This window comes from Ictalurus furcatus, chromosome 3 (genome assembly GCF_023375685.1).
Source record: "Ictalurus furcatus strain D&B chromosome 3, Billie_1.0, whole genome shotgun sequence".
NCBI classification, from domain to species: domain Eukaryota; kingdom Metazoa; phylum Chordata; class Actinopteri; order Siluriformes; family Ictaluridae; genus Ictalurus; species Ictalurus furcatus.
In genome coordinates, this window is record NC_071257.1 from 30,589,751 (window position 1) to 30,613,680 (window position 23,930).

At 37.6% G+C, this 23,930-nt stretch overlaps 2 protein-coding genes across 3 annotated transcripts in view; both read left to right on the forward strand.

Annotated features, from left to right (window-relative positions):
• Positions 1–864: 864 nt before the first annotated feature.
• LOC128606044 (probable E3 ubiquitin-protein ligase HERC6) lies at positions 865–19,299 on the forward strand. The gene is made up of 23 exons (XM_053622015.1): positions 865–1,323; positions 2,344–2,497; positions 3,145–3,227; positions 6,055–6,282; positions 7,409–7,500; positions 7,737–7,864; positions 8,686–8,834; positions 9,682–9,737; positions 10,281–10,381; positions 10,504–10,563; positions 10,777–10,864; positions 11,336–11,516; positions 11,765–11,916; positions 13,380–13,511; positions 13,612–13,710; positions 14,395–14,571; positions 14,672–14,818; positions 14,950–15,116; positions 16,323–16,389; positions 16,493–16,563; positions 16,826–17,009; positions 17,458–17,560; positions 18,518–19,299. The coding sequence occupies exons 1-23, from the start codon at positions 1,095–1,097 to the stop codon at positions 18,742–18,744; spliced, it is 3,075 nt and encodes a 1,024-aa protein (XP_053477990.1). The 5' UTR covers positions 865–1,094; the 3' UTR covers positions 18,745–19,299.
• Positions 19,300–21,553: 2,254 nt separating this feature from the next.
• Positions 21,554–23,930, forward strand: part of LOC128606045 (probable E3 ubiquitin-protein ligase HERC3) — an 18,687-nt gene continuing 16,310 nt past the window's right edge. For both annotated transcript variants that reach the window (XM_053622018.1, XM_053622016.1), the window contains exon 1: positions 21,554–21,965. In XM_053622018.1, the coding sequence (XP_053477993.1) occupies positions 21,746–21,965 (220 nt within the window). In that variant the 5' untranslated portion in view covers positions 21,554–21,745. The remainder of the gene's footprint in view (positions 21,966–23,930) is intronic.

Genomic DNA, 23,930 nt, shown 5'->3' on the forward strand with positions numbered 1-23,930 from the left:
ATTATATATATATATATATATATGTATATATATATACAGATATTTTCCAATTTTAGGTAGAAATGCCCAGAAGTGCAATTTCATTTATGTACATGTGCAAAAACTGACAACAATGTGCAATCCTGAAATTACCGTGCATGTTTTTTGTTTCTCAAGATTGCACGTCTTCAGCCACAAACCTTTAGTAATTTGAGGCCTTTATCTGTTAACTCCTTTGAATTTGACCAAATACTAACTGACCAAATTCAATAGACAAAGGTTTACTAAATCTCCCCTTCTTGTAACAGCTGTGTACTAAGGTTTACTTCTTGCAACAGCTACATACAAATGAGGGTTTGTGTGGATCTAAAATGACCCTGACCAGGATAAAACACTTACTGAAGATGAATGAATAAATGAATGAATGAATGAATGAATGAACAAATAATGATATTCATTATGTTTATGCATATTCACAAATAGCATTCTTAACTAAGGAAAGATGTAGAAATGGTCTGATATGTTAGCTGTTTTGAGGGGCATTTAAATCATATTAAACGTGGCATTCAATATTCCACCAAATTCAAATAGTATTCAATATAAATTATTTTATGCATTTAGATGATACATTGCATGATAAAGTAAATTCAGGTACAATGACACAGTATAAATTATGCAGACCAAACCATAAATATACTATAGTATATATATATATATATATATATATATATATATATATATATATATATATATAGATGCATCGTAAAAAATGTAATGAATATCCTGGAAAAGTTTTTTTTTCCCCCCGTAATTTAATTCAAAAAGTGGAACTTTCATATATTCTAGATTCATTACACATAAAGTGAAATATTTCAAGCCTTTTTTTTATTTTAATCTTGAGGATTATGGTTTACGTTATTATTATTAGTGGTATAGTAGTAGTTATAGCCGTTACAGCATTATGACTATTACTAGTAGTCTTATTATTAGCTTCATGGCAGTGAGTTGCCTCCACAGTGCCCCCTGCAGGAAGTCTGACAGTATTAGACTGAATAAGGGCAGACTGGTGATGAGAGAGAGCTTCATTCACACCCCAGCGTCTCTGCAGCAGCATCATGGTCTTCTGCTGGGGCGATTCATCCAGAGGACAGCTGGCTTTTCCCGGCACTGGAGGGAATGGCATCACCACACCGACTTCAGTCAACTTTAATGAACAACTCGTTCAGATCTCTTGTGGAGAACAGCACACTTTATTCCTGACTGTCAGCGGACAGGTGCTGTCCTGTGGCCGAAACTCTAAAGGACAGCTGGGACGGTCCAAGAGCAGAGACACCAGACTGCCAGGTAAATACAGAGAGAGAGAGAGAGAGAGAGAGAGAGAGAGAGAGATTTAAATGCGCAATGACAGACTAACACTTTGTAACAGGTTTATAGAATGAGAAAAACGTCATCAGACTCCCAGATTTTTCCCCACTGTGTTAAAGAGAAAATTATTTTACTCAGCAGTGTTGTAAGTTAAACAACAGTCCTCTTTGACCTATTTTCAGACATTTTTAAGCACTTTCTTTTATTCCCAAGATGTCTGAGTTTCAGTTTCGTTTCTGCGGTTCTGATCTCTGAAATACTTGGCACACATTCATCATCAGACCACAGTACACTGTTAGATAAAACACTGTACTGGTGCATTTTTATTACTCAGAGATATCATTCATGCTATTTAAAGTGCTATTTAAAGTACCTTTAAAGTACACTACAGTGGTTCTTAAGCTCAAATTAATGCTGTTTGATTAAGTTAATTTTACAATCATGTTTCCTTTAACTTTAGTTTATGTTGCAGGGTTTTCCTCTGAATTAACCTAGGACTGTCTTTAGAATTCTTATGCTGCTTAGTTAGTTGGTCATGTGCTTAATAATATCTAAAGAATGTATGTAATAGATTATATAAGCCCTGAATATAATTAAAATGATAACAGTAAGTGTCTGCTTCGGAGCACATTCTCCTGTGTCCATGTGGGGTTCCTCCAAAAAAGCCAGAAGGTGGATTGACTAAGATTATTTGCCCCTAGTTGTGAATGAGTATGTGAATGTGTGTTTCTACATGGTGCCCTGCAGTGTATGCCCTGGTGTATTCCCGAGTCATGTCTATATAGCCTCATATAACAATGTTTACTACAATCATCTCATTAGATTGTGGAGAAGTCACTCTCTCTCAGTCTCAGTTTCTCTCTCTCTCTCTCTCTCTCTCTCTCGTTCTCTCTCTCTCTCTCTCTCTCTCTCTCTCTCACACACACACACACAGAAACACACACACTGTCTCTCACGCTAGGTTTTGCTCTGTGTTTTCATCTCTCCCTCTCTCCACAGTGAAGATTGAAGGCCTGGGAGCTGTCGCTGCGGTAGCATGTGGACAGGACCACAGTTTGGCTCTGTGTGATTCAGGTCAAGTGTTTTCCTGGGGAGCGGGTGGAGAAGGTCAGCTGGGCCACAACAATCTTGTGGCAAAATGTCTCAAACCAGTGTAAGTATAAGACAGCCTATTTGATGTTATATTAATTGCAGTTGAATAGGCACCAAAGGAAACCAGCTAACTGCCTGTATGAAAGTTTGACAGTTCAAATCCTGGGTGAAATCTTCAGGAGGTTCATTCTGTTCTGCAATGATCATGACATGTCTTATACCTATCGCCAGACCCCTATGTACTCATATCTAACAACCTTCATATTAACACATTTCATACATTTCAAACTCTATATTGTAATGATTTATGATCAAACTGTCTGAAGTCACCCTGAGGAAGATGAGTTTCCTTTGGAGTCTCGTTCCTCCCAAGGTTTCTTCCTCATTTCATCTCTGGGACTTTTTCCTTGCCATTGTATAGACTTGGTTAGTTTCAAAAAGAGAGCTGCTTTGTAACAATATGCATTATAAGTGCTATACAAATAAAATTGGATTAAAATAAAATTTATTTCCCTGCACCCCCACTTCCCTGGACAATATGTAGGGCTGGGGTCTGTCCTTGGGACCAATTATTTCCCCTCTATAGCATTATCTTTGGTTGTTCATAGATAAAAGTGTCTACCAAATTTATAAATAACATGAACATTTCTAAAGCTCAGACATCTTGGGAGTTTCACATTATCTTTTGCAATCATTCTATTTTTTCAGACCACTTGTGATACCATTACCCGTCCAGATTCCAGTGGTGCAGGTGGCTTGTGGAAATTTCCATTCTTTGGCCCTAACAAAAGGTGAGTGTGATAGATAGTACTCATGTTGTTAAACACTTAATATGAACATTGACATGGCCAATTATACAGTTCCCTCTAAAATGAATTGGAATGGCATAGCCAATTCATTTGTTTTTGCTATAAACTGAAGATATTTGGGTTTGAGATCATAAGATGAATACGGAAAGAGAGTTTAGAATTTCAGCTTTTATTTCCTGTTATTTATAAGTAGATGTGTTAAACAGCATAGAACACAGTGCATTTTGTAGCAGACCTAAATATTGGAACACATAACTGACAGGTGTTTATTGTTACCCAGGTCCTGTTAGATTGATTGTTTAAACAATAAATAGCTCGGAACATTTACTCTTGGTTTAGCCTTCAGTTTCACCTGTGAGGACTGCATTTGTTGTTAAAAAGGATAAACCAACATAAAGACCAGAGAGCTTTCTATGGGAGAAAAGCAAGCCAGTTTGAACCTGAGAAAACAGGGAAAATCAATCAGAGGCATTACACAAACACTGGGCAATACAACAATTTGGATTGTCCTGAAAAACAAAGAAACCACTGGTGTACTGAGCAACAGACACCGAAGAAGAAGAACAGTAAGATTCGGAAGACTAGATTGGAATTCACAAAAAGGTACAGAGATGAGCCACAAAAGTTCTGGAACCAAGATTACCCACTACCAAACTGATGGAAAGGCCAAAATGTGGAGAAAGAAAGAATCTGCTCATGATCCAAAACATACAAGCTCAACTGTGAACCATGCTGGAGGTAGTGTCATGTCTTGGGCTTGCATGGCTGTTCTGGAATCGGCTCACTAATCTTTATTGATGATGTAACTCGTGATGGTAGCAGAAGAATGAAATCAGAGGTTTACAGAAACATTTTGTCTGCCAATTTACAGAGAAATGCATCCCAATTAGTCAGGAAGAACTTTAGCATTCAGCAAGACAATGAACCAAAACACAACAACTCAACAAAGGACTTTATCATGGGGAAAATGTGGAAGGTTTTAGACTGGCGAAGTCAGTCACCAGACCTTAACCCAATTGGGCATGCATTTCACCTCCGGAAGAAGATACTGAAGGGAGAAACCCCCTGAAACAAACTGAAACAACTGAAAGAAGCTGCAGTAAAAGCCTGGAAAACCATCACAAAAGAAGAAGCCCACAATTTGGTAATGTCAATGAGTCGCAGGCTTGATACAGTTATATGCAGATGCAGCAACCAAATATAAAGTGTTATTTACTGAAGGTGGTGGTGGTAGCTCAGTGGTTAAGACATTGGTCTTCTCATCAGACGGTCCTGAGCCCAAATCCCACCACCACCAAGCTGCCACCACCAGGACCCTCAACCCTGAACCTTTCAGCTATATATATATATATATATATATATATATATATATATATATATATATACTGTACATATGAGATAAATATAAGGGCATCTGCCAAAAGCTGTAAATGAAATTTACTTCTTGTTGTAATTAAACATTTTCCAATGCTAACATAGGGCACATAATCAGTGATGTTTTCTGTGGTCCTCGGGTATTTTGGGTCTTTCGAACATTAGACACCCTCTCAGAGGTGACCCAGCTGAGGGCGAACAGGCCTAGCAGCCGTCTCCCATGGATCAGCTCTCTTGATCCAGTGTCAACTGGAGGCTTACTCTGCAGCCACTGTACTGTTAAAGATGGCCCTCTTCATCCTCTTGCCTGTGATGCAGAGTGTAGTGTAAGCCATACAGAGAGACTGTCCTGCAAAGCCTCTGCACTCTACCTTGTCTTCTAGATTTGTCTGTTGCAGTAACTGATGAAGCCGTCATATTTCTCCCTCATCCACTCGTTGGCCTCCTCCATAAGGTCTTCCCAAGGCACAGTAAGCTCCAGCATGACAGTCTTCTTCATTGCCTCTGACATCAGAACGATGTCAGGTCTAAGAATGGTCTTAACACCATGCTGAGGAAACCTAAGTTGCCTGCCCAAGTCCACTGTCAGCTGTCAGTCCTGTGCTTTATTGAAAAAGCCCTGCTGTTGCTTTAGGTATTGTTATTGGCTTCTCTCCAGCTCTATGCTGATGGTTTTCTTTGTGGGTTTTGACCTCTGGCAGCTGATGATGGCACTACTGATGCTCTCTGCAATGGTCTTGAGCACTTAGTCATGCCCCCAATGATATTGGCCATCCCCCAAAGCCTTTGGAAAGCAGCTCAGGATATGCTCAAAGGGAGCAGGCTGATGTATCAGCCAGGCCCCAGCAGTGCAGGTTGGATAGACTGGGAAGGACATCATAGACCACCTGGACCAGAAACCTGATGCAGTGTGGCTCTGCCCACCACAGGTCTATCCACGAGATCTCCCTCTCCACGGTTTGCTCCCATCTAGTTGTGGCACTTTCCTGTCTCATTCGCACTGCTCTGCTGGACCTCTCCTCCTCAACAACTGCCCTTACCTCATTCTGGACTAGTTGCTACCGCTCCTTTTTCTGATGTGTCATAATGGAGGGTTGCAACGGTTCCTAACCCAGTCCTTCCAGGTCTTAATCACTACCCTGTTTGATTGCTTGACTCCACTGACTCCACCGGAACCAGAACAGACTTATCTGTTCCTATTCTTTTGCTCGCCTAAAAATTATGATTTATGTTATTTAACACATCTAGATGTAAATACCAGGAAATAAAAGCTGAAATACTAAACTCTCATCTCATATCCATCTTTTGATCTCAAATCCAAATGTCTTTGGTGTATAGCACAAACAATTGAATTGGCCTTGCCGTTGCAATAGTTTTGGAGGGGAGTGCAATAGTGCTGAAACATATTGATGAAACATGCCTGTCCATCTTGAAGGAGGTGAAGTCTATTCATGGGGTCAGAATAAATATGGGCAGCTGGGTCTGGGGAAATCAGTGGACCTGCAGCCTGAACCTGCTCTGGTACGAGCTCTTGTCGGAGTTCCAGTCATTCAGATCTCTGCTGGTGGAACACATACCCTGGCACTGGCTCTCCCATCTCAAGTGTTCTGCTGTGGAGCTAACAGTGTTGGACAGCTGGGCCTTAATAGGACTGATGTGAAAGGTACTGTTGTACATTTTGCTTTATATAAAATATTTACCACTATAAAAGTTCCAGTATACATTTTGCATGTGGTTGGTTAAAAATACAGGGTGTCCAGCATCATAGGAGTAACAAACAAAACAAACCAATTTTTCTCAATACACAAGTTCCTTGGAATAGAATTATTCAGATTAATTCTTCATTGTTCAGATATATCATGGTTTGTAAAAATATATTTTAAAAATGACATTAACACTATAATGCTGGACATATGGTACACCCTATAGATCAATGAATGATAAATATGGCAATCAGTTGGGTAAACCTCTGAAAAAATAAAACACCTAGGGGCATGGATTTATAGGAAAATAATCATCAATGGGATGGTGTGATGTGGCAGACATGAAGCTGTTACTGTTCCCATCCTGAACTTGATTATTTTCCAGTAATGAAACAGCCCAACATGTTTTATTCCTCTTATACCACAGCAATTTGCCAATGATTAAACATTTTTAATTATTAATGAACAATGTCATACTTTATAAACTGTTTAGAGTTACATTTTCTGTTGTGGAACATCTTTATTGATTACATATTGATTACATGTAATCACTTACGTTATAAAATCATCACCATTACCATCAGTCACCGACCTCAGTTGTCATGTTACAGAGAAACTGCAAAGCACAAAACGCTCTGTTTTGAAGACTTTCCTATTCAGATCTATGATACTGATATGGATGTCCTCTTATATAGCTATCTGACTCTCTGTAAGCATCTGTTGCCAAGGCTTTGGCTTTGGACAATTTTGGTTCAATGCAAGATCTGTATTATGCTGGCCAACATCTCATACAATCACTTACATACATACATACATTGGAAACTATAAAATTTCAGGTGATACCAGTCTAGCATTTCATATCAAAACCAGCCTGATACTGATACTGATACATTTGTAGTACATACACTTACCAGTGGGGAAGAATCCAATCAAAACAGGTCCAACACTGGCCCTTTGGAAGTCCTGGCATTTACACTCACAGTCTGGCCACTAACATACAACCTTAACCAAATTAGATACCAATCCCCAAATTAGCATGTTTGTCTTTCTCTTTAAGGAAGGTTAGTAAAATATTTTATCTTACAGGCCGATTTGCAGTATGTGCAGTTCCAGCTTTGAGGAACTTGGGGGTGTCTTCCATCAGCTGTGGAGCGGCTCACACTGCTGTCCTCACTAAGGTACGTTGAATGAGTCAAGGTCACAGACAAACAGCTGGGTAAATTCAAATTCGTCCATATTGGCTAATATAATGGTAATTTATTCTTTTAATTTCTTTTAATTTGTGCTACGTGTGTTACAGAACAGTTCCACATGTTCCACACAAATATTCTACATTAGCTGTAGATAGCATTTATACAGATTCCAATCGACCTGCTTCATCATTCAGTTGCTGAAAGTTTGCTATTATTTTCAGGCTGGAGAGGTGTACACATTCGGAGAGGGAGCTCATGGTCAACTTGGGCACAACTCCACCAATAATGAGCTTCGACCCAGGAAAGTTGAGGGCCTTGATGGACCTGCTAAACAAGTAACCTGTGGCAGGTGATGAACAAATAAGATATTCACAGAACAGATTCTCTTTCATTTTCTAATGTCTACCATAAAAGTGTAGACATGAGAGTATGTTCTGTTCATAAAGTAAACTATATGGCTCAAAGTATGTGGACACTGGCAATCACACCCATATGTGGTTCCTCCCCAAACTGTTGCCACAAAGTTGGAAGCACACAATTGTATAGGATGTCTTCGAATGCTGTAGCATTACGATTTCCCTTCACTGGAACTCAGGGGTCAAGCCCAAACGTGTTCCAGCATGACAACACCCCATGCACAAAGCGAGCTCCATGAAGACATGGATTGCCAAGATTGGAGTAGAACAACTCAAGTGGCTTAACAGTAAAGAAGGCAATTATATGGAATGGGATGTTCAAAAAGCACATATGCTGTGATGGTCAGGTGTCCACAAACATTTGGAAATTGGCAGTTTAGGTGTGACCGTCTGTGTATATGTAATCACCTATTATTATTATGTCATGATTTCACAAAACTTTTTATTTTTATTTTGAGATACCAAGACATAGCTTTATTTTTATTTTTTATTTTTTAAAGAAATAAACAGAAAGTGATTATTTTATTTGTCGTAAAAAATAAAGAGAAAATGTGCAAATTAAGTACTTACCCTACAGTCGTATTAATATGCATACACAATGAGCATCACCAAAGTGACTTCAGGTTGATGTATAGCACATTGTGGGTGTGTTTTGTTTTGATTCTAGTCCTGTCTCTGTCCCTTTCTTGTCATTGATTGACTATTCTTTTACTACTTTTTTTTTTATTTTTTTTACTGCTAATCTATACAACAGCCACCACACTCTGGTTCTGATGCCGTCTGGTATCCTCTTCACATTTGGCCGTGATGTACAGGCACGGGCGAGTGGTGACACTGAGAACAGCCTGCAGCCAGTAAAACTGGAAGGAGACTGGAGTAACACAGGAGCAGGGATACAAGCAGGTACACAAGCCTCCAGTATGTTTATTTATTTAGCTGATTGTTTTACCCAGAATGCCTTAGATATTTATTGTTTAACCTTTTGATCTTTTGTTTAAAAAATTCACAAAAATACTCTGCTTTCATGGATATCAAACAACTGCAAACACAACACAGGTTTATCAAAAAACATCTTTGTTAAATATAGGTGTGCAACAATTATTGGCACCCTTATGAATTCATATGAGAAATATACATTTGAAGTATATTCCCATTGATATTTTAAGTTATTTTTAGTACACCTGGCTGACTAGGAATAGGAAATTGTTCAACCATGACAGCATATAAATATGACAGGGGTATAAATATGAGGTAACACATGGGCCAAATTCCCTTAGTCATTCATCGCAATGGGTAACACCAAGGAATATAGCTGTGATGTGCGGCAAAAGGTTGTTGAGCTTCACAAAATGGGAAGTGGCTATAAAAATATAGCAAAAGCATTACAAATGCTTTTGAAAAATGAAAGACAATTTTTCACAGCCTTCTTTGTTCATATTTACCAAGGGTGACAGTATTAGTGGAGGGCACAGCATGCACCAAAACTGGAGAGAAAAAAAAAAAAAACACAATTAAATACCCAAACCCACCAACTCATAAAGAGAAACTGTAATTAAATACACTCAGGAGTTCTACACACACTCATCATAGCAGTCTGTCAAACTATAAATGATAAAATCTAACAAGTCTTTGAAGAATAATGTATAGAAGGTTGCATATTCATAGATTTACTGACCTGTTTAATCCAACTTTATACTAAATACTTTCATCTGTTTTCATTATAACATTTCTTCTTTTTTAATTCAAACAGAAATGAAGATATCATCAGGCTACAGTGCCAACTTTCTTTTCTTTCCACATTCCAAGGTAAACAAACTTCCTGACATACTGTATTTCAATCTATCAGTAAATAAATGCCATAAAATCAAAAGCTAAGAATGCAGAAACCATACGTGAGCAAAAGCTACATCCAGGAACATATATGTAGTTTATATATATATATGTACACACACACACACACACACACACACACACACACACACACATCTCTCTCTCTCTCTCTCTCTCTCTCTCTCTCTCTCTCTCTCTCTCTCTATATATATATATATATATATATATATATATATATATATATATATATATATATATATATATATAAATTAATGGTTCTGGTGCCAGTGTGTCGGCTATTGCTGTATTTTCCTTACTCCTGTGAGACTTTATCAGTTGTGTGCTGTGCAGAAATCAAAGCGTTGCATTGCTAACATAGTTACAGTAGTGTTTAACAGAAGACAAAAATGTCAACTATGTTAGACATAAGAGATAATGGATAAGTTTCAGTGATAGTAGGTAAAAACAAAAGAGACACATTTACATTTAATTTGTCTTTTTCCTTTTTTTTTTGGTCAGATCAATGTTCTTGGAGAGCCAATTGGAAAACTTGAAGAGGCCCAAGTGCAGAGATGGGTTACAATGTTGGAATCAGAAAGAAGCATTAAAGAAATCAAAAGGCGAGAACAAACTGGCTTAGTTTTAGGTTCTAATAGTGCTAGTTGATGCAACAAATCTGGATGGATTATACTATGCTTTGTGTTTTGTTTTTTTTCATGATACTGTATATTTTTTATCACAGGGAGGTTGCCTTGACTTTTGCCACAAGTTCAAATCTTGTCGCCTGCTTCATTAAAGACAGGTAAATCTGTTAAGAATCTCACAAATGAGAAACCTGTAGTCAAAACAGTGCTATATAATATCAACTATTGAGTTAGCAGTATAAAATTAATATTTGATTATCTCTGTTGGTTTTTGCTGTACGTTAATTGTATTCTTAATAACAGTAACAATTTTGCAAAGCTGCACACAATATTAATCTTATTTCCTGTCCCTGATCTTTTGGAATTAATAGGAATACTCCAGGTACTATTCAGGTTGATTTGAATGCTGCTAGCCAGACTTTTGACCAGCTCCTGAAGATTCCCTGGATCAAGAATTCAGTTGAGTCCAATTTATTTTTAAAACAAAAACTTTTATATAAAAACGATGTGTGTCATGTGACTATACAATGTATTAAGTGGTAATCAGCCTCACAAAATTCATGTAGTTGTGTCGGGTATTACCTTGAGAGTCTGCTAAATGAGTAAATGTATAAGTATAAGTATAAAGCAGTCATGTTAAACTCATTTTAGGTCAATGTCAATGTCAAAAACATTAGTTTAGTGACCAGTAACACATCAACAAACTCCTGTTAAACGTATTCATTATTGAAATTTATCTGCATGGTACATTCAGAATGCTCTAACATGGTCTTAATCTGGATTATATGTCACAAATGTACACATAATTGCCCATAATATTGATGCAGGGGGAAAAAAAACCATCAAATAACTAATATATTTTACATATAGCCTGTAAATAAAATGTGATCACAATTAAGTGTCGCCTAAATTACAATTCTTTTACCCCAGGTGAACATCACACATGTGGTGGACATCCTTTTGTATGCTGCTCCAGTGATGAGGTGTCCTGAGATCTTCCTGCTTCTGCCCATATGCTCCATTCTTCACGAACCACATAATGTCATTAGACTGGTGCTGCCGTTAGCTGTAGCCATCACAGACCTCAATGAGACTGCCCTGAAAAGCTTGAGTAAGATTTTACTGCCATTATTCATTTAAAAATGTTATTTATACAGTTCTATTACTAGGCAGCTTAAGACATTTCCACCCAAAGCATGAAAAAGCCAGTAGTGGTATGACAAATGAAAATTCAAGAGTGAACTTGTGAGAGGTCAGAGACAGTAATTATCAGCAGCAATGATTATAATACAATTTATGACTTATAGTGATCATAATTGAGTTGATATATTAATGGTTTATGCTTTCTGTGACCTACAGAGGAGTACTGGTCCTCCATGGATGCCAGCATTATGACAAAGTACATCTGTATGTGGAAACAAGCACTTGCCTTCCTCCTGAAGTCCACCATGTGGTTAAATTTTAACCCTGGTGTGAAAGCAGTGCTGGAAGTCCTCAAGTTACTTTACAGGGTCAGTGTCTAATTTTAACGGTCATACTTCTAATACACAGATATTATACAGATGCAACATTTCAACGCATGTAGTCAAGAATGTCACTCTTTATGAGTGCAAACAACATCACTGATATAATGGTTATAATGTGATAATATTATATGAGTTTTAATATGTTAATGTCTTTGTTCTACAGGCTTAATTTAACTGACTATAGTTGTGTGGCCAGACCTGAATTTTCATAATTTATTCCAAATCCTGGTTTTCCAGGAATTTGCTATTATGCTATAATGATAACAAAATGCTGTTTTTTTTTTGTTGTTGTTGTTTTGGCAAAGATATACGATACAGTAAAGCCTTTATACCAGCAAAGTGAACACAAGCATCTTCTTAGATCTTTTGAAAATATTCAGTCGCCACCCATATTGCACTCTGTTGAATTAAAAGTCTGGCAAGTTTAATCTATTTGGCTAGGTTAATCTGGTTAGCTAGGTTGTAGGTTGTAAATGTTCCTTTGGGTACATCTAGAATCAAATAGTTTGCAAAACGATAACTATTATAATGGCACAAATTGTCTATAAAATCTATCCACAGATAATATGCCTGCTTTAGCTAGCTAATTATGCACAGAAAGGCTTCAGAATTACTTAGGTTAACAGAATATTAGAGAAAAAAATTAAGGGATGAAAAGAATCATAGCTGTAAACATGTAGCACCAAAAACATAAGGGATCATTAAAGATCGGAAGAGGCACTTTAGTGTAGCTATCATATAGCTATGTAGGAGTTGTTTATCAACATGTGTTTTTACATTGCATAGTTCAATGTATTTTATGGAGATTGTATTAGAAATGTCTTACAGTTTCATTCAGTTATATTACTGGAGCTCAGTTTTACTGTCACATGAACCAAAGGTGCCGGAACTGCATTCTCATGCACACTCATTAAGTTTAACCTGTGCTTAGTCTTTGGCATAGATAACACTAGAGGACAGTATGAGCCCAGGCCAGCCTCCCAACAATTAAAGATTTAGTTTAAGAAAAAAACAAAAGTTTTCCTCTTGGTATAAACATAATTGATCATCCATGGCAAGCTTGTTATCCAACTTTTGCTTCTTTAAATTTTCACGGAAACACTCTGAGGCTCTGAGGCTAATGTAGCAAAAATGTGATTTTTTTCTTTCACTTAATAGCTTCCCTAAACTGCATCCACTTCTTACGCATTTTCATGCAGACTTGGCAGTGAGTGTTTACCACATAATATGACTTCTTAGTGTGGTAGCGTTATAACCGCTATAACATGCCTCACAAACTTTGAAGATAGCAGTTTACATTGTACCGGAGTGCTGGGAGTTGGGAGGTGGCACATTTAAGAACTAGATTTCTGGCCTCATATTAATACAAAACATTTAATGAAAACCAAAATGATTAAATGTTTGGTACAAAAGTAGATTACCATTAATCCATGCTATTCCATTCGAAGGGAAACAAAAGGGCAGAGAAGTCAAGGAAGGTTACACTCAGTGAGTTCTACATAGAAGAAATCGGCACCACACCAAACTTACTTGAAGAGGATGTTTTGCTGTGGAAGTACATTAAGTGGGGACTAGTTCAGGTAAATCTAAAAAAAAAAAAAAAACATTTTCAGAGTGGAAAAACCAAGAACCTTTCCATCTTATTCATCTATTTCCTATCTTATTCTTTATGGTGGAGAGGAAGTGGATCAGACACCTGCCATTTTCTGCCGTTACCCATTTCTCCTGGATCTGATGAGCAAAATCAGCATTTTCAAATACATTGCTAATATGACCCAGGTATTCCATTTATTGTTAATGTACATTAAATGTCATGTTATGTTACTTGTGCTCACTGGTGGCTTCTAAAATCTAATATCCATTGATAGCTCAACAATTAAACTATTAGGTTTGACCAATACATTAAATCCTGAGGACTCATTTATAATAATAATAATAATAATAATAATAATAATAATAATAATAATAATAATAGTGCATAAATGCTGTAAATGTAAATAGTATTGGAGCGAATTATTATGCATGCATGCATACACATATGTACACACACACACACACACACACACACACACACACACACACACACACTTCCTTACTTACTTAAAGGAGATTGGGAGCTGCATTAGTGATTTATGATTTATTATTGGTGTAAAAAAAAAAACTAAAATAAGCCTCTTTAAAACTTTTGCCAAAAATTAAACCTTATATTGGTTTTTAAAAGTCAGGGGGCTTAGCCCCTCTAGGCCATTCATATGGGCCACCCATGTTTCTACTGTTTTGGAGTTCTTTTACTTAGTCATTAAGTCAAATGATGCATAGGTTCACAAAACTTGCAGTCTGAGCATTTCTGTGTTCATTGTGTCTGCTATAGATTTCAGTAGGAAAGTAAAATTGTAATTTTTGTTATGACAAATTTTTCGTAAACTCCAGAAAAACAATAAATGCATTGCATTCATGTTCCAGATGGCGCATCAGCTTGTCCACAATGATGTGGTGGCTGGCGGAGTCTTTCGGGAGATGTTCAAATGGGAGGTCCCGACACCGATCCTCCAGCTGAAAGTGAGACGCACTGCCCTGCTTGAGGACACATTCAGACAACTTAACAATGCTGACCATGACAACTTTAAAAAAGTTCTAGTGGTGAGAAGAAAACTTTGTCAAAAACATCTAATATTGGCTAAGAACATACAGAATGAAAAAAGTGCTTAGTCAGCATAACTAACTTCCAGGTTTCCTGCAGGTGCAGTTTGTAGAAGACTCCAGACTGACAGAAGTGAACAAACGGGATTTTTTCCTCCATACGTTTAATGAGCTTTTGGCTCCTAAATCCGAGATGTTCATGTACAATGACAAAGAAAGGCAAACAATGATCTGGTTCCCTGCCAAGGTATATCCAAATATATACCACTTGATGCTTAAATCAAAACACAGCGTGTTCCGCATGCTTAATCATCTGTTCATAAATAATTACATTATACTTATATACTTACATTACATTGCTCTGACTATTTCTTTTAGCCAACACTTGAATTAAAACAGTACTTCCTGTTTGGGATCCTCTGTGGCCTGGCCCTCTACAACAGCAACATAGTGCATATACCATTTCCTCTGGCCTTGTTTAAAAAGCTGGTCAATGTAAAGCCCACTCTGGAGGATATGATTGAGTTCATCCCTGTGATCGGAAAGTAAGACACTCAGACTTTTTTCAGGTCCTCTATTACAATATAATTTTTTTCTCTTAATTGTGGATTCTACAGACAGCAAATTACAACAACAGGTGACTTTACTTGCATGTGTTAAGGAGAAAGAATAGAAAACTTGCTTCTTCAAAGCCATAATATTGAGCATGAGTAACACTTACTGTTCATTTTTCATTAGGAATAGTATTGTTCATTAACTCATAAGTAACTATTCAGGGACTAATGAAGGAACACCTAGGCTATTACTATGAACTACAAAAGAATACTGGTTAATTACTTAGTATGTAATAATAATGTAGCTTAAACCCTTAATATAAATAAAGTAGCCTACTTCAACACTTCATTAACCACAATATAGATGTTTTTTTTTATTTTTATTTATTAGTATATTATTATAACATAAAAAGCCATGCTCACAGGAGGCAGAGTTCAAGACACACTGTACACACCACTGTCCCTTCTGAACTCTCTTTTAATCTTTTCAGATAGCAGTATGATCAAATTTGCACATTGGCCTGCAAATGAGACTCTAGCTTAAAACTTAATCTTAGTTTATCTTCCATTAGTCTTTTTTTTCTGCAACAGTAAAGTGCAACACAACGTTTTGTGTATGTCTTTGACTTATTGTTTTTTTTTTTAATATTAAAGAAGGAATACACAAGTTGTATATTTGAGATAATGTCTGAAGTGTTCGTGTGTACCCTCTTAAGATGTTAATGATGATCTGGAGCAAGGTCATATAGCCTAGTGAAGTACTAGTACTACTCATTCGTTACTGCTTAGTTCCTACAAATACATAGTAACCTGTGAGTTAACTTATTGTAAAGTGTTACCCTGAACATGCTTTTAAACAATACATGGCACAATATTCCTACTATAGAGCCATATATAAATATCCAGTACTCATCATTCTCATTAGAAAACAATGGGGACATTTGGGAAAGAAGACAAAGTTCTTAAACTAATCACCTAAACTGGGCCTTGAGGTCCATCCAAATAGATTGAGGTCCATAACAATAAAGACATCAGTGTTACATAACAGTAATTCCCATTCAACAACAAAGTGCACATACAGTTCATCCATTAATTGAATTAATACTTCAATATACATTCTTAAATATACATATTTCTTTTCTTGTCGTTGACCAAATTACTGATTTGTTTTAATCTGTTGTTTTTTCTTCCCCTCAGGAGTTTGCGTTGCATTCTTCATGAGTACCCTGATGATGTTGTTGATGACTTGAACATCCCTTTCTGTGTACGAGGCATTTCTATCAAGTTCACAGTCATAAAATGAGTTGATATTTCTTAACACATCATTATTAATATACAAATAAATCTCAAGTCCCTTTAAACCGCAGGCGCACTGGGATGGTGCTGATGTGGAGCTGGAGTCCCACGGAAAAGGAAAATCTGTGACAAGTGATAACAAGTAAAGTGCATCTTGAACATTTGAATGATTATATTTCCTTTTGCAATTGCAATTCTTATGCATATATAAGCTTATATAACTGACTGCAGTATTAATAACAATTGATGATGCTCTGCTTAATATCACTCTTATAATGTATGGTGTTTTATCACTTACTCAACACTGATGTGTTTATTGCCTATGCTTAGACCCACACAATATGAATATATTGTACATTATATATTGACTACCATCTTTTTGTTGAAAATAATTATTTCAACAGGAAGCAGTATGTGGAGGCATATGTCGACTATGCACTGAACAAGTCAGTGGAGCAGGTGTTTAATGAGTTTAAGAGGGGATTCTACAAAGTGTGCGATGAAGAAGTGGTGAACTTATTCCAGCCGGAGGAGCTCAGAGGAGTGATGACGGGCACAGAGGAATACGACTGGGACACATTCAGACAGGTCAAACACTGATAAATATATTTGGAAGTATTCGATTTTCAATTCCTCAGTTTCTCATGTTATAACCTTGCATTCAAACAGAAAATTATTTTTTTTCCTGATTAGTCTGGAAAAAATACTCCATAATAGGGATCTAACTCAGTACGAATACATTATTTTGAATGAACCGATAATGTGTTCTAAAGAGACTCAAATACAGATAATATTTTGGCTACTAGTTTGTTTATCATTTGTAATATTTATCCATAATAATATAAATCTAAGGATGATCCGTAGAAATGAAACTGAGCTTAGTGAGCCTCATAGCAGAGAGTAAATATGATACTTCACTTTGTTATTCTTATTCAATTTATACAAATTTGTGAAAACGCTTATTGTGGAGTATTTTTGCGGATTGATTTGTTTAAAATTAATTTTAGAGTGTGATCCTGTTATGATTTAAATTTAGAATACAGCATATGCTGGACAGTACCATGAGAGACACCCTACTATTGTTGCTTTCTGGGAGGTATTTGAGGAGCTGACGCACGAGGAAAAGAAAGCCTTTCTCTGTGAGTCCATTTATTTCTTCCCATATTTTGGAAACTTGAAGCAATTCTTGTGTGTTTGTTTACAGTAATAAAACCAGATGCCAATCAATCAAGTTAAATAGGTTTTGATCACATTCCATCCATGTACATGTATGTAGTCATTGTGTTCCAATTGTAAAGCAGCTGCCTATGTAGACAACTTTCTTGGGAAGTATTGCCAGTATCCTTCTCATTATAGGCACTCTTGTAAATCTATTTCCACAAACTTAGTAGATCAATCTGTTCCGCCAACCAATAAGAAAAATGACAAATTTCTTAAGTCACAGCAGTGTTCGTATTTGAGTTTATGCATTACCAAAAGTCATTCTGTTATTAAAATAAGCTAATTAACCTAGCATAACCTCATAGCTTTTCTAGATATCATATGCAGCTCAATAGCTTAGTAGTTAGCCTTAGCTAGCTGGCTACCCATGTGGTCTAGTTGTGTTTAGTTCCAAAAAAAATTGTGAATGCTAGTTTGCGATTCATCTTTAGCTAATCTGATAAACTAGAAAGTGACAGTGAATAAACAAATGTCATGAACTGAATATAAAAAGTGATGCTGACAAAATGATATCCCAAACAAGACACTTGCAGGGGTTCCTTTATTAGTTAAAGACGGACAATAAGACAGGCCCCTTCAAAGTATACATCTGCTGAGGAAGTTGTCTTAATAGAGGAGTACAGATAGTATGCTAGACCTCCAACATTACGGTGCAACATAATAGACAGTGCAAGGCCTCAATTATATCCATCAAACATAAGCCATAAAATCTGAGTGCTGTAAACAAGAATCCAACAATTACAGATTTAATATTCTTCTATATACTGTATATGGTACATGCTGAATGTTTTACACCTAGAGACTTTCGTTGACCTGGTTGGACCATTCTACAATACCCTCACACAACCTTTTTTCTGTCCTTCCTTTTATATCAGTGTTTCTGACGGGCTGTGATCGCGTACCTATCCTTGGGATGGAACAAGTTAGGATGATCATGTTGGACCGTCCTAACTTCACCCAGGACCATCTGCCAGAGTCCCTCACCTGCCACTCTCATTTCATGCTCCCTCCATATGAGAACAAGCAGCGTCTGGAGGAAAAGCTTATCGTAGCACTAAAACACAACCGAGGCTTTTGGATAGAAGATACAACAACTGGATGAACTGATCTTTGAATATTTAGGTCATGCATTATTATAAAGCGTATTTACTGTACTGTGCAAAAGTATTAGGCACCCTATTTTTTTTTTTAGTACAAAGTTTGTTATAGATATTATTATTTGATGACTTCTACATTATCGAGTCAGTACAAAAACTTTTAGATTTTAGATTTCCATGCATTACTATATGTACCATTTTAATGTATATACACATTTCTTATTATAGGTTGCTAACCAGTCCTGATTAACTAAGATCTCAGATCACTAGCATTCATTTACTTAGGTGCATTAGGATAAACTGCATGTGCAGAATATTTGTATGAATTGCATCACTTAATACGTAGGGGAAGGAAACACTATGTCAGTTAGGTTCTTGCATTTAACATTTATTCTTATTAGCTGTGGTGAGTACAAAACAGAAATTCGCCAAACAGGCATAATTGCTTGTCCGATATAACACTTATTAAAGGTGATAAAAAGCATCGAAAAGCTGTTCCATGTACAACTTGAACTTAAAATAAACGTATATTCTGTTCATGACTTCAGTGTGAATGAAAATCTTTCCACAGGCTTTATTCAAATGTTATCTGTTAGCATCAGAGGTGTGAAAGTGTGGTGAACATGTAATAAGAAAATGCAATCTTTAACACAGTGAAATTATATCATTATGAAGTTTTCTGATCATTTGCTGATTCTAAGGTATAATTTTTATAAACCTGGTAGGTATAAGAACATAGAGGGCAAATTAATTGTGCATTCAACTGCCATAACCAGGCTTCCATATATACAGTATCTCACAAAAGTGAGTACACCCCTCACATTTTTGTAAATATTAGATTATATCTTTTCATGTGACAACACTGACGAAATGACACTTTGCTACAATGTAAAGTAGTGAGTGTACAGCTTGTGTAACAGTGTAAATTTGCTGTCTCCTCAAAATAACTCAACACACAGCCATTAATGTCTAAACCGCTGGCAACAAAAGTGAGTACACCCCTAAGTGAAAATGTCCAAATTGGGCCCAATAAGCCATTTTCCCTTCGCGGTGTCATGTGACTTGTTAGTGTTACAAGTTCTCAGGTGTGAATGGGGAGCATGTGTGTTAAATTTGGTGTCATTGCTCTCACACTCCCTCATACTGGTCACTGGATGTTCAACATGGCACCTCATGGCAAAGAACTCTCTGAGGATCTGAAAAAAAGAATTGTTGATCTACATAAAGATGGTCTAGACTATAAGAAGATTGCCAAGACCCTGACACTGAGCTGCAGCGCGGTGGCCAAGACCATACAGCAATTTAACAGGACAGGTTCCACTCAGAACAGGCCTCGCCATGGTCGACCAAAGAAGTTGAGTGCACGTGCTCAGCATCATATCCAGAGGTTGTCTTTGGGAAATAGACGTATGAGTGCTGCCAGCATTGCTGCAGAGGTTGAAGCGGTTGGGGTCAGCTTGTCAGTGCTCAGACCATACGCCGCACACTGCATCAAATTGGTCTGCATGGCTGTTTTCCCAGAAGGAAGCCTCTTCTAAAGATGATGCACAAGAAAACCTGCGAACAGTTTGCTGAAGACAAGCAGACTAAGGACTACTGGAACCATGTCCTGTACCATGTACTGGAACCATGTCCTGAACCATGTCTTGTGGTCTGATGAGACCAAGATAAACTTATTTGGTTCAGATGGTGTCAAACATGTGTGGTGGCAACCAGGTGAGGAGTACAAAGACAAGTGTGTCTTGCCTTCAGTCAAGCATGGTGGTGGGAGTGTCATGGTCTGGGGCTGCATGAGTGCTGCCAGCACTGGGGTGCTACAGTTCATTGAGGGAACCATGAATGCCAACATGTACTGTGACATACTGAAGCAGAGCATGATCAGTATGCAGTATTCCAGCATGATAACGACCCCAAACACACCTCCAAGATGACCACTGCCTTGCTAAAGAAGCTGAGGGTGAAGGTGATGGACTGGCCGAGCATGTCTCCAGACCTAAACCTTATTGAGCATCTGTGGGGCGTCCTCAAATGGAAGGTGGAGGAGCACAAGCTCTCTAACCTCCACCAGCTCCGTGATGTCGTCATGGAGGATTGGAAGAGGACTCCAGTGGCAACCTGTGAAGCGCTGGTGAACTCCATGCCCAAGAAGGTTAAGGCAGTGCTGGAAAATAATGGTGGCCACACAAAATATTGAAACTTTGGGCCTAATTTGGACATTTTCACTTAGGGGTGTACTAAATTCATTATTTTCCTCAAAATTCTACAATCAATACCCCATAAAGACAACGTCAAAGAAGTTTGTTTGAAATCTTTGCAAATTTATTAAAAAAAAAAAAAAAAAAAGCAGGAAATATATTTTGCTTGCTTTTTATATTTAATTTAAAATTTTTATTTATTTTCAAAATGTGAAAATAACGTATACCAATTGGTTATTCCGAACTGAAAAAGCAAACAAACAAACAAACAAACAATAGAAATCCTCATAGAATTTATAATGCTTTTAATGGTCATAATGGGAATTGCATTGCTTTTAATGGAAACTGTAATGGTCTCTGTGGGTATCTACTGGTAATACCATTGCCATGGTGATACCATTAAGGACCAATTATGATAATCGTAATGGTTTTTAATGGTTAGCTGATGGTGTGTAATGGTATATGTGGTGAAAAACATTAGAATTTCTGTGATGGTTTCTATTGTTTGTTTTCAGCAGGGAAGTATTACGCACACACACACACACACACACACACGCACGCAGGCACGCACGCACACACACACACACGCACGCACGCACACACACACACACACACACACACACACACACACACACGCAAGCATTCAATAGCTTTCTGTTTCCACTGAATCGGCGGAGTCACAGCTCATAAGTTTCGCTTTCGCTTTCGTTTCTCCGCCTCAGTGCGGTATAAACACAAGCAGGGCAGTATATAAAAGCGGCGACTCTCCTAAAGTGAATAAAGCCACACAGGGAGACTCTGCACCTTCATCATGTTGTGTTACTGGGGAGAAGCTGTAAAACCCGACGGATTTGGTTTAGTGAAGGCTGGCAGCGTGAAATTCACGGACACTGGCATTGGATACCTTTCTCCAAAATCCGGGATCAGGGATGTGTCTCCCGGGAAGAGTCTAGTGGGATTCATTGGCGGGGATGGAAACGCATCTGTCATGAGAATAAACATCAGAGAAGATGCCAAGTTTGGAAAACTGAGTATGTATTTCTGAGTATCAATTCGGCATTGTAGACACACACAGGAACTTGTTACATATTTTGGATATTTGAATTTCCAGCTACTTTAAGCTCTCTTATCATTAATAAGATAACACAACCCCAATTCTGAAAAAGTTGGGACAGTATGGAAAATGCAAATAAAAACAAAGAGGAGTGATTGTAAATGTACTTTGAGTGTATTTAAACAAAACGCTTATGAAGACAAGGTATTTGATGTTTTACCTAATCAACTGCATAGAATTTTGAAGGTAAATGTTTATTTTGAAATTGATGCATGCAACACTTTCAATTTAATACCGATGACTAAGACTAATAGCGATGGGACAAGTTGAAATAAGGAGGTGATGTGAAACAGGTGAGGCAATCGTCTAATCGTAGTATATAAGGAGCCTCCAAAAATGTCTAGTCCTTCAAGAGCAAGGATGGGTCGAGGCTCGGCAATCTGCCAACAGATGAGTCAGTGAATAATACAACACTTTGAGAACAACATTCCCCAAAGACAAATCGGTAGGATTTTGGGCATTTCACCTTCTACAGTGCACAATATAATTAAAAGACTCCAGGAATCCGGTCAAATCTGGGTGCGTAAAGGGCAAGGCCGAAAACCACTACTGAATGCACGTGATCTCCGATCCCTCAGACGTCACTGTCTTAAAAACCGTCATGAGTCTGTAATGGATATCCTGACATGGGCTCGGGAATACTTTGGTAAACCTTTGTCAGTCAACACCATTTGCCGCTGCATCCACAGATACAAGTTAAGGCTTTACTATGCAAAGCAGAAGTCGTACATCAACACTGTCCAGAAGTGCAGTGTGCTCAGTCTCATCTGAGATGGACAGTAGTACAGTGGAATCATATTTTCTGGCCCGACGAGTCGACATTTCAAATAGTTTTTGGACAAAACAGCCGTCGTGTTCTCCAGGTCAAAGAGCAAAAGGACCATCGAAGCTGTTATCAGCGTCAGGTCCAAAAGCCAGCGTCTGTCATGGTATGGGGGCGTGTCAGTGCAGATGACATGGGTAAACTGCACATCTGTGAGGGCAGCATTAATGCAGAAAGATATGTACACATTTTGGAGCAACATACGCTGCTATCCAGAGCAGGACAACGTGAAACCACATTCTGCCCAGATTACATGTGCATGGTTGGGTAATCAGAGAGTGCGGGTGCTAGCATGGCCTGCCTGCAGTCCTGACCGAGTGAGAATATGTGTCCCATTATGAAGCGCAAAATGATGCAACAAAGGCCCTGTACAGTTGTACAGCTGAAGAAATGCATAATAGGTGAATGTGGGATAATTCCGCTTGCTAAACTTAACCAGCTGGTCTTCACTCAGCACCCAAGCACTTAATAAGTGTTATTAAAAGAAAAGCTGATATTACACAGGGGTAAACAGTCGACTGTCCCAACTTTTTTGGATTGTGTTGCAGTCATCAGATTTGAAATGAGTGTATATTTTCAAAAATAAGTAAAGTAAAACATCAAATAACGTGTTAATAATGTGTTTTCAATATAGTACAGGTTGAACTGAATTTTCAAATGACTCTTTTTGGTTTTTTTATTGCATTTTCCATACTGTCATTTTCCAAGATGTCATAATCACCTACATGATACACTCTGGAACTCCTCATAGTGTTGGTTATCTACATATGAAGGAACAATGTTTATATCATATTCTGAAGAAGCATGGCTTCCCCTTTTGTCAAACTTGACTTAAAACCATTTTAAACATGTTTGTGACATTGGGAGGAATTTGGGACACACATTTTCATTAGTTTGGTACTTCATCCTTAATGACACCTTTAAAATTTTGATTTATCTGGAGAATGCTTATTCATGCTCCAGATGTACTTTGAATTGTGGATGACTGTATAGTATGTCGTAAACTCTCACCTGCGTATTACAGGGTTACTCTAATAATTTACTAGATAGTAGCATAAG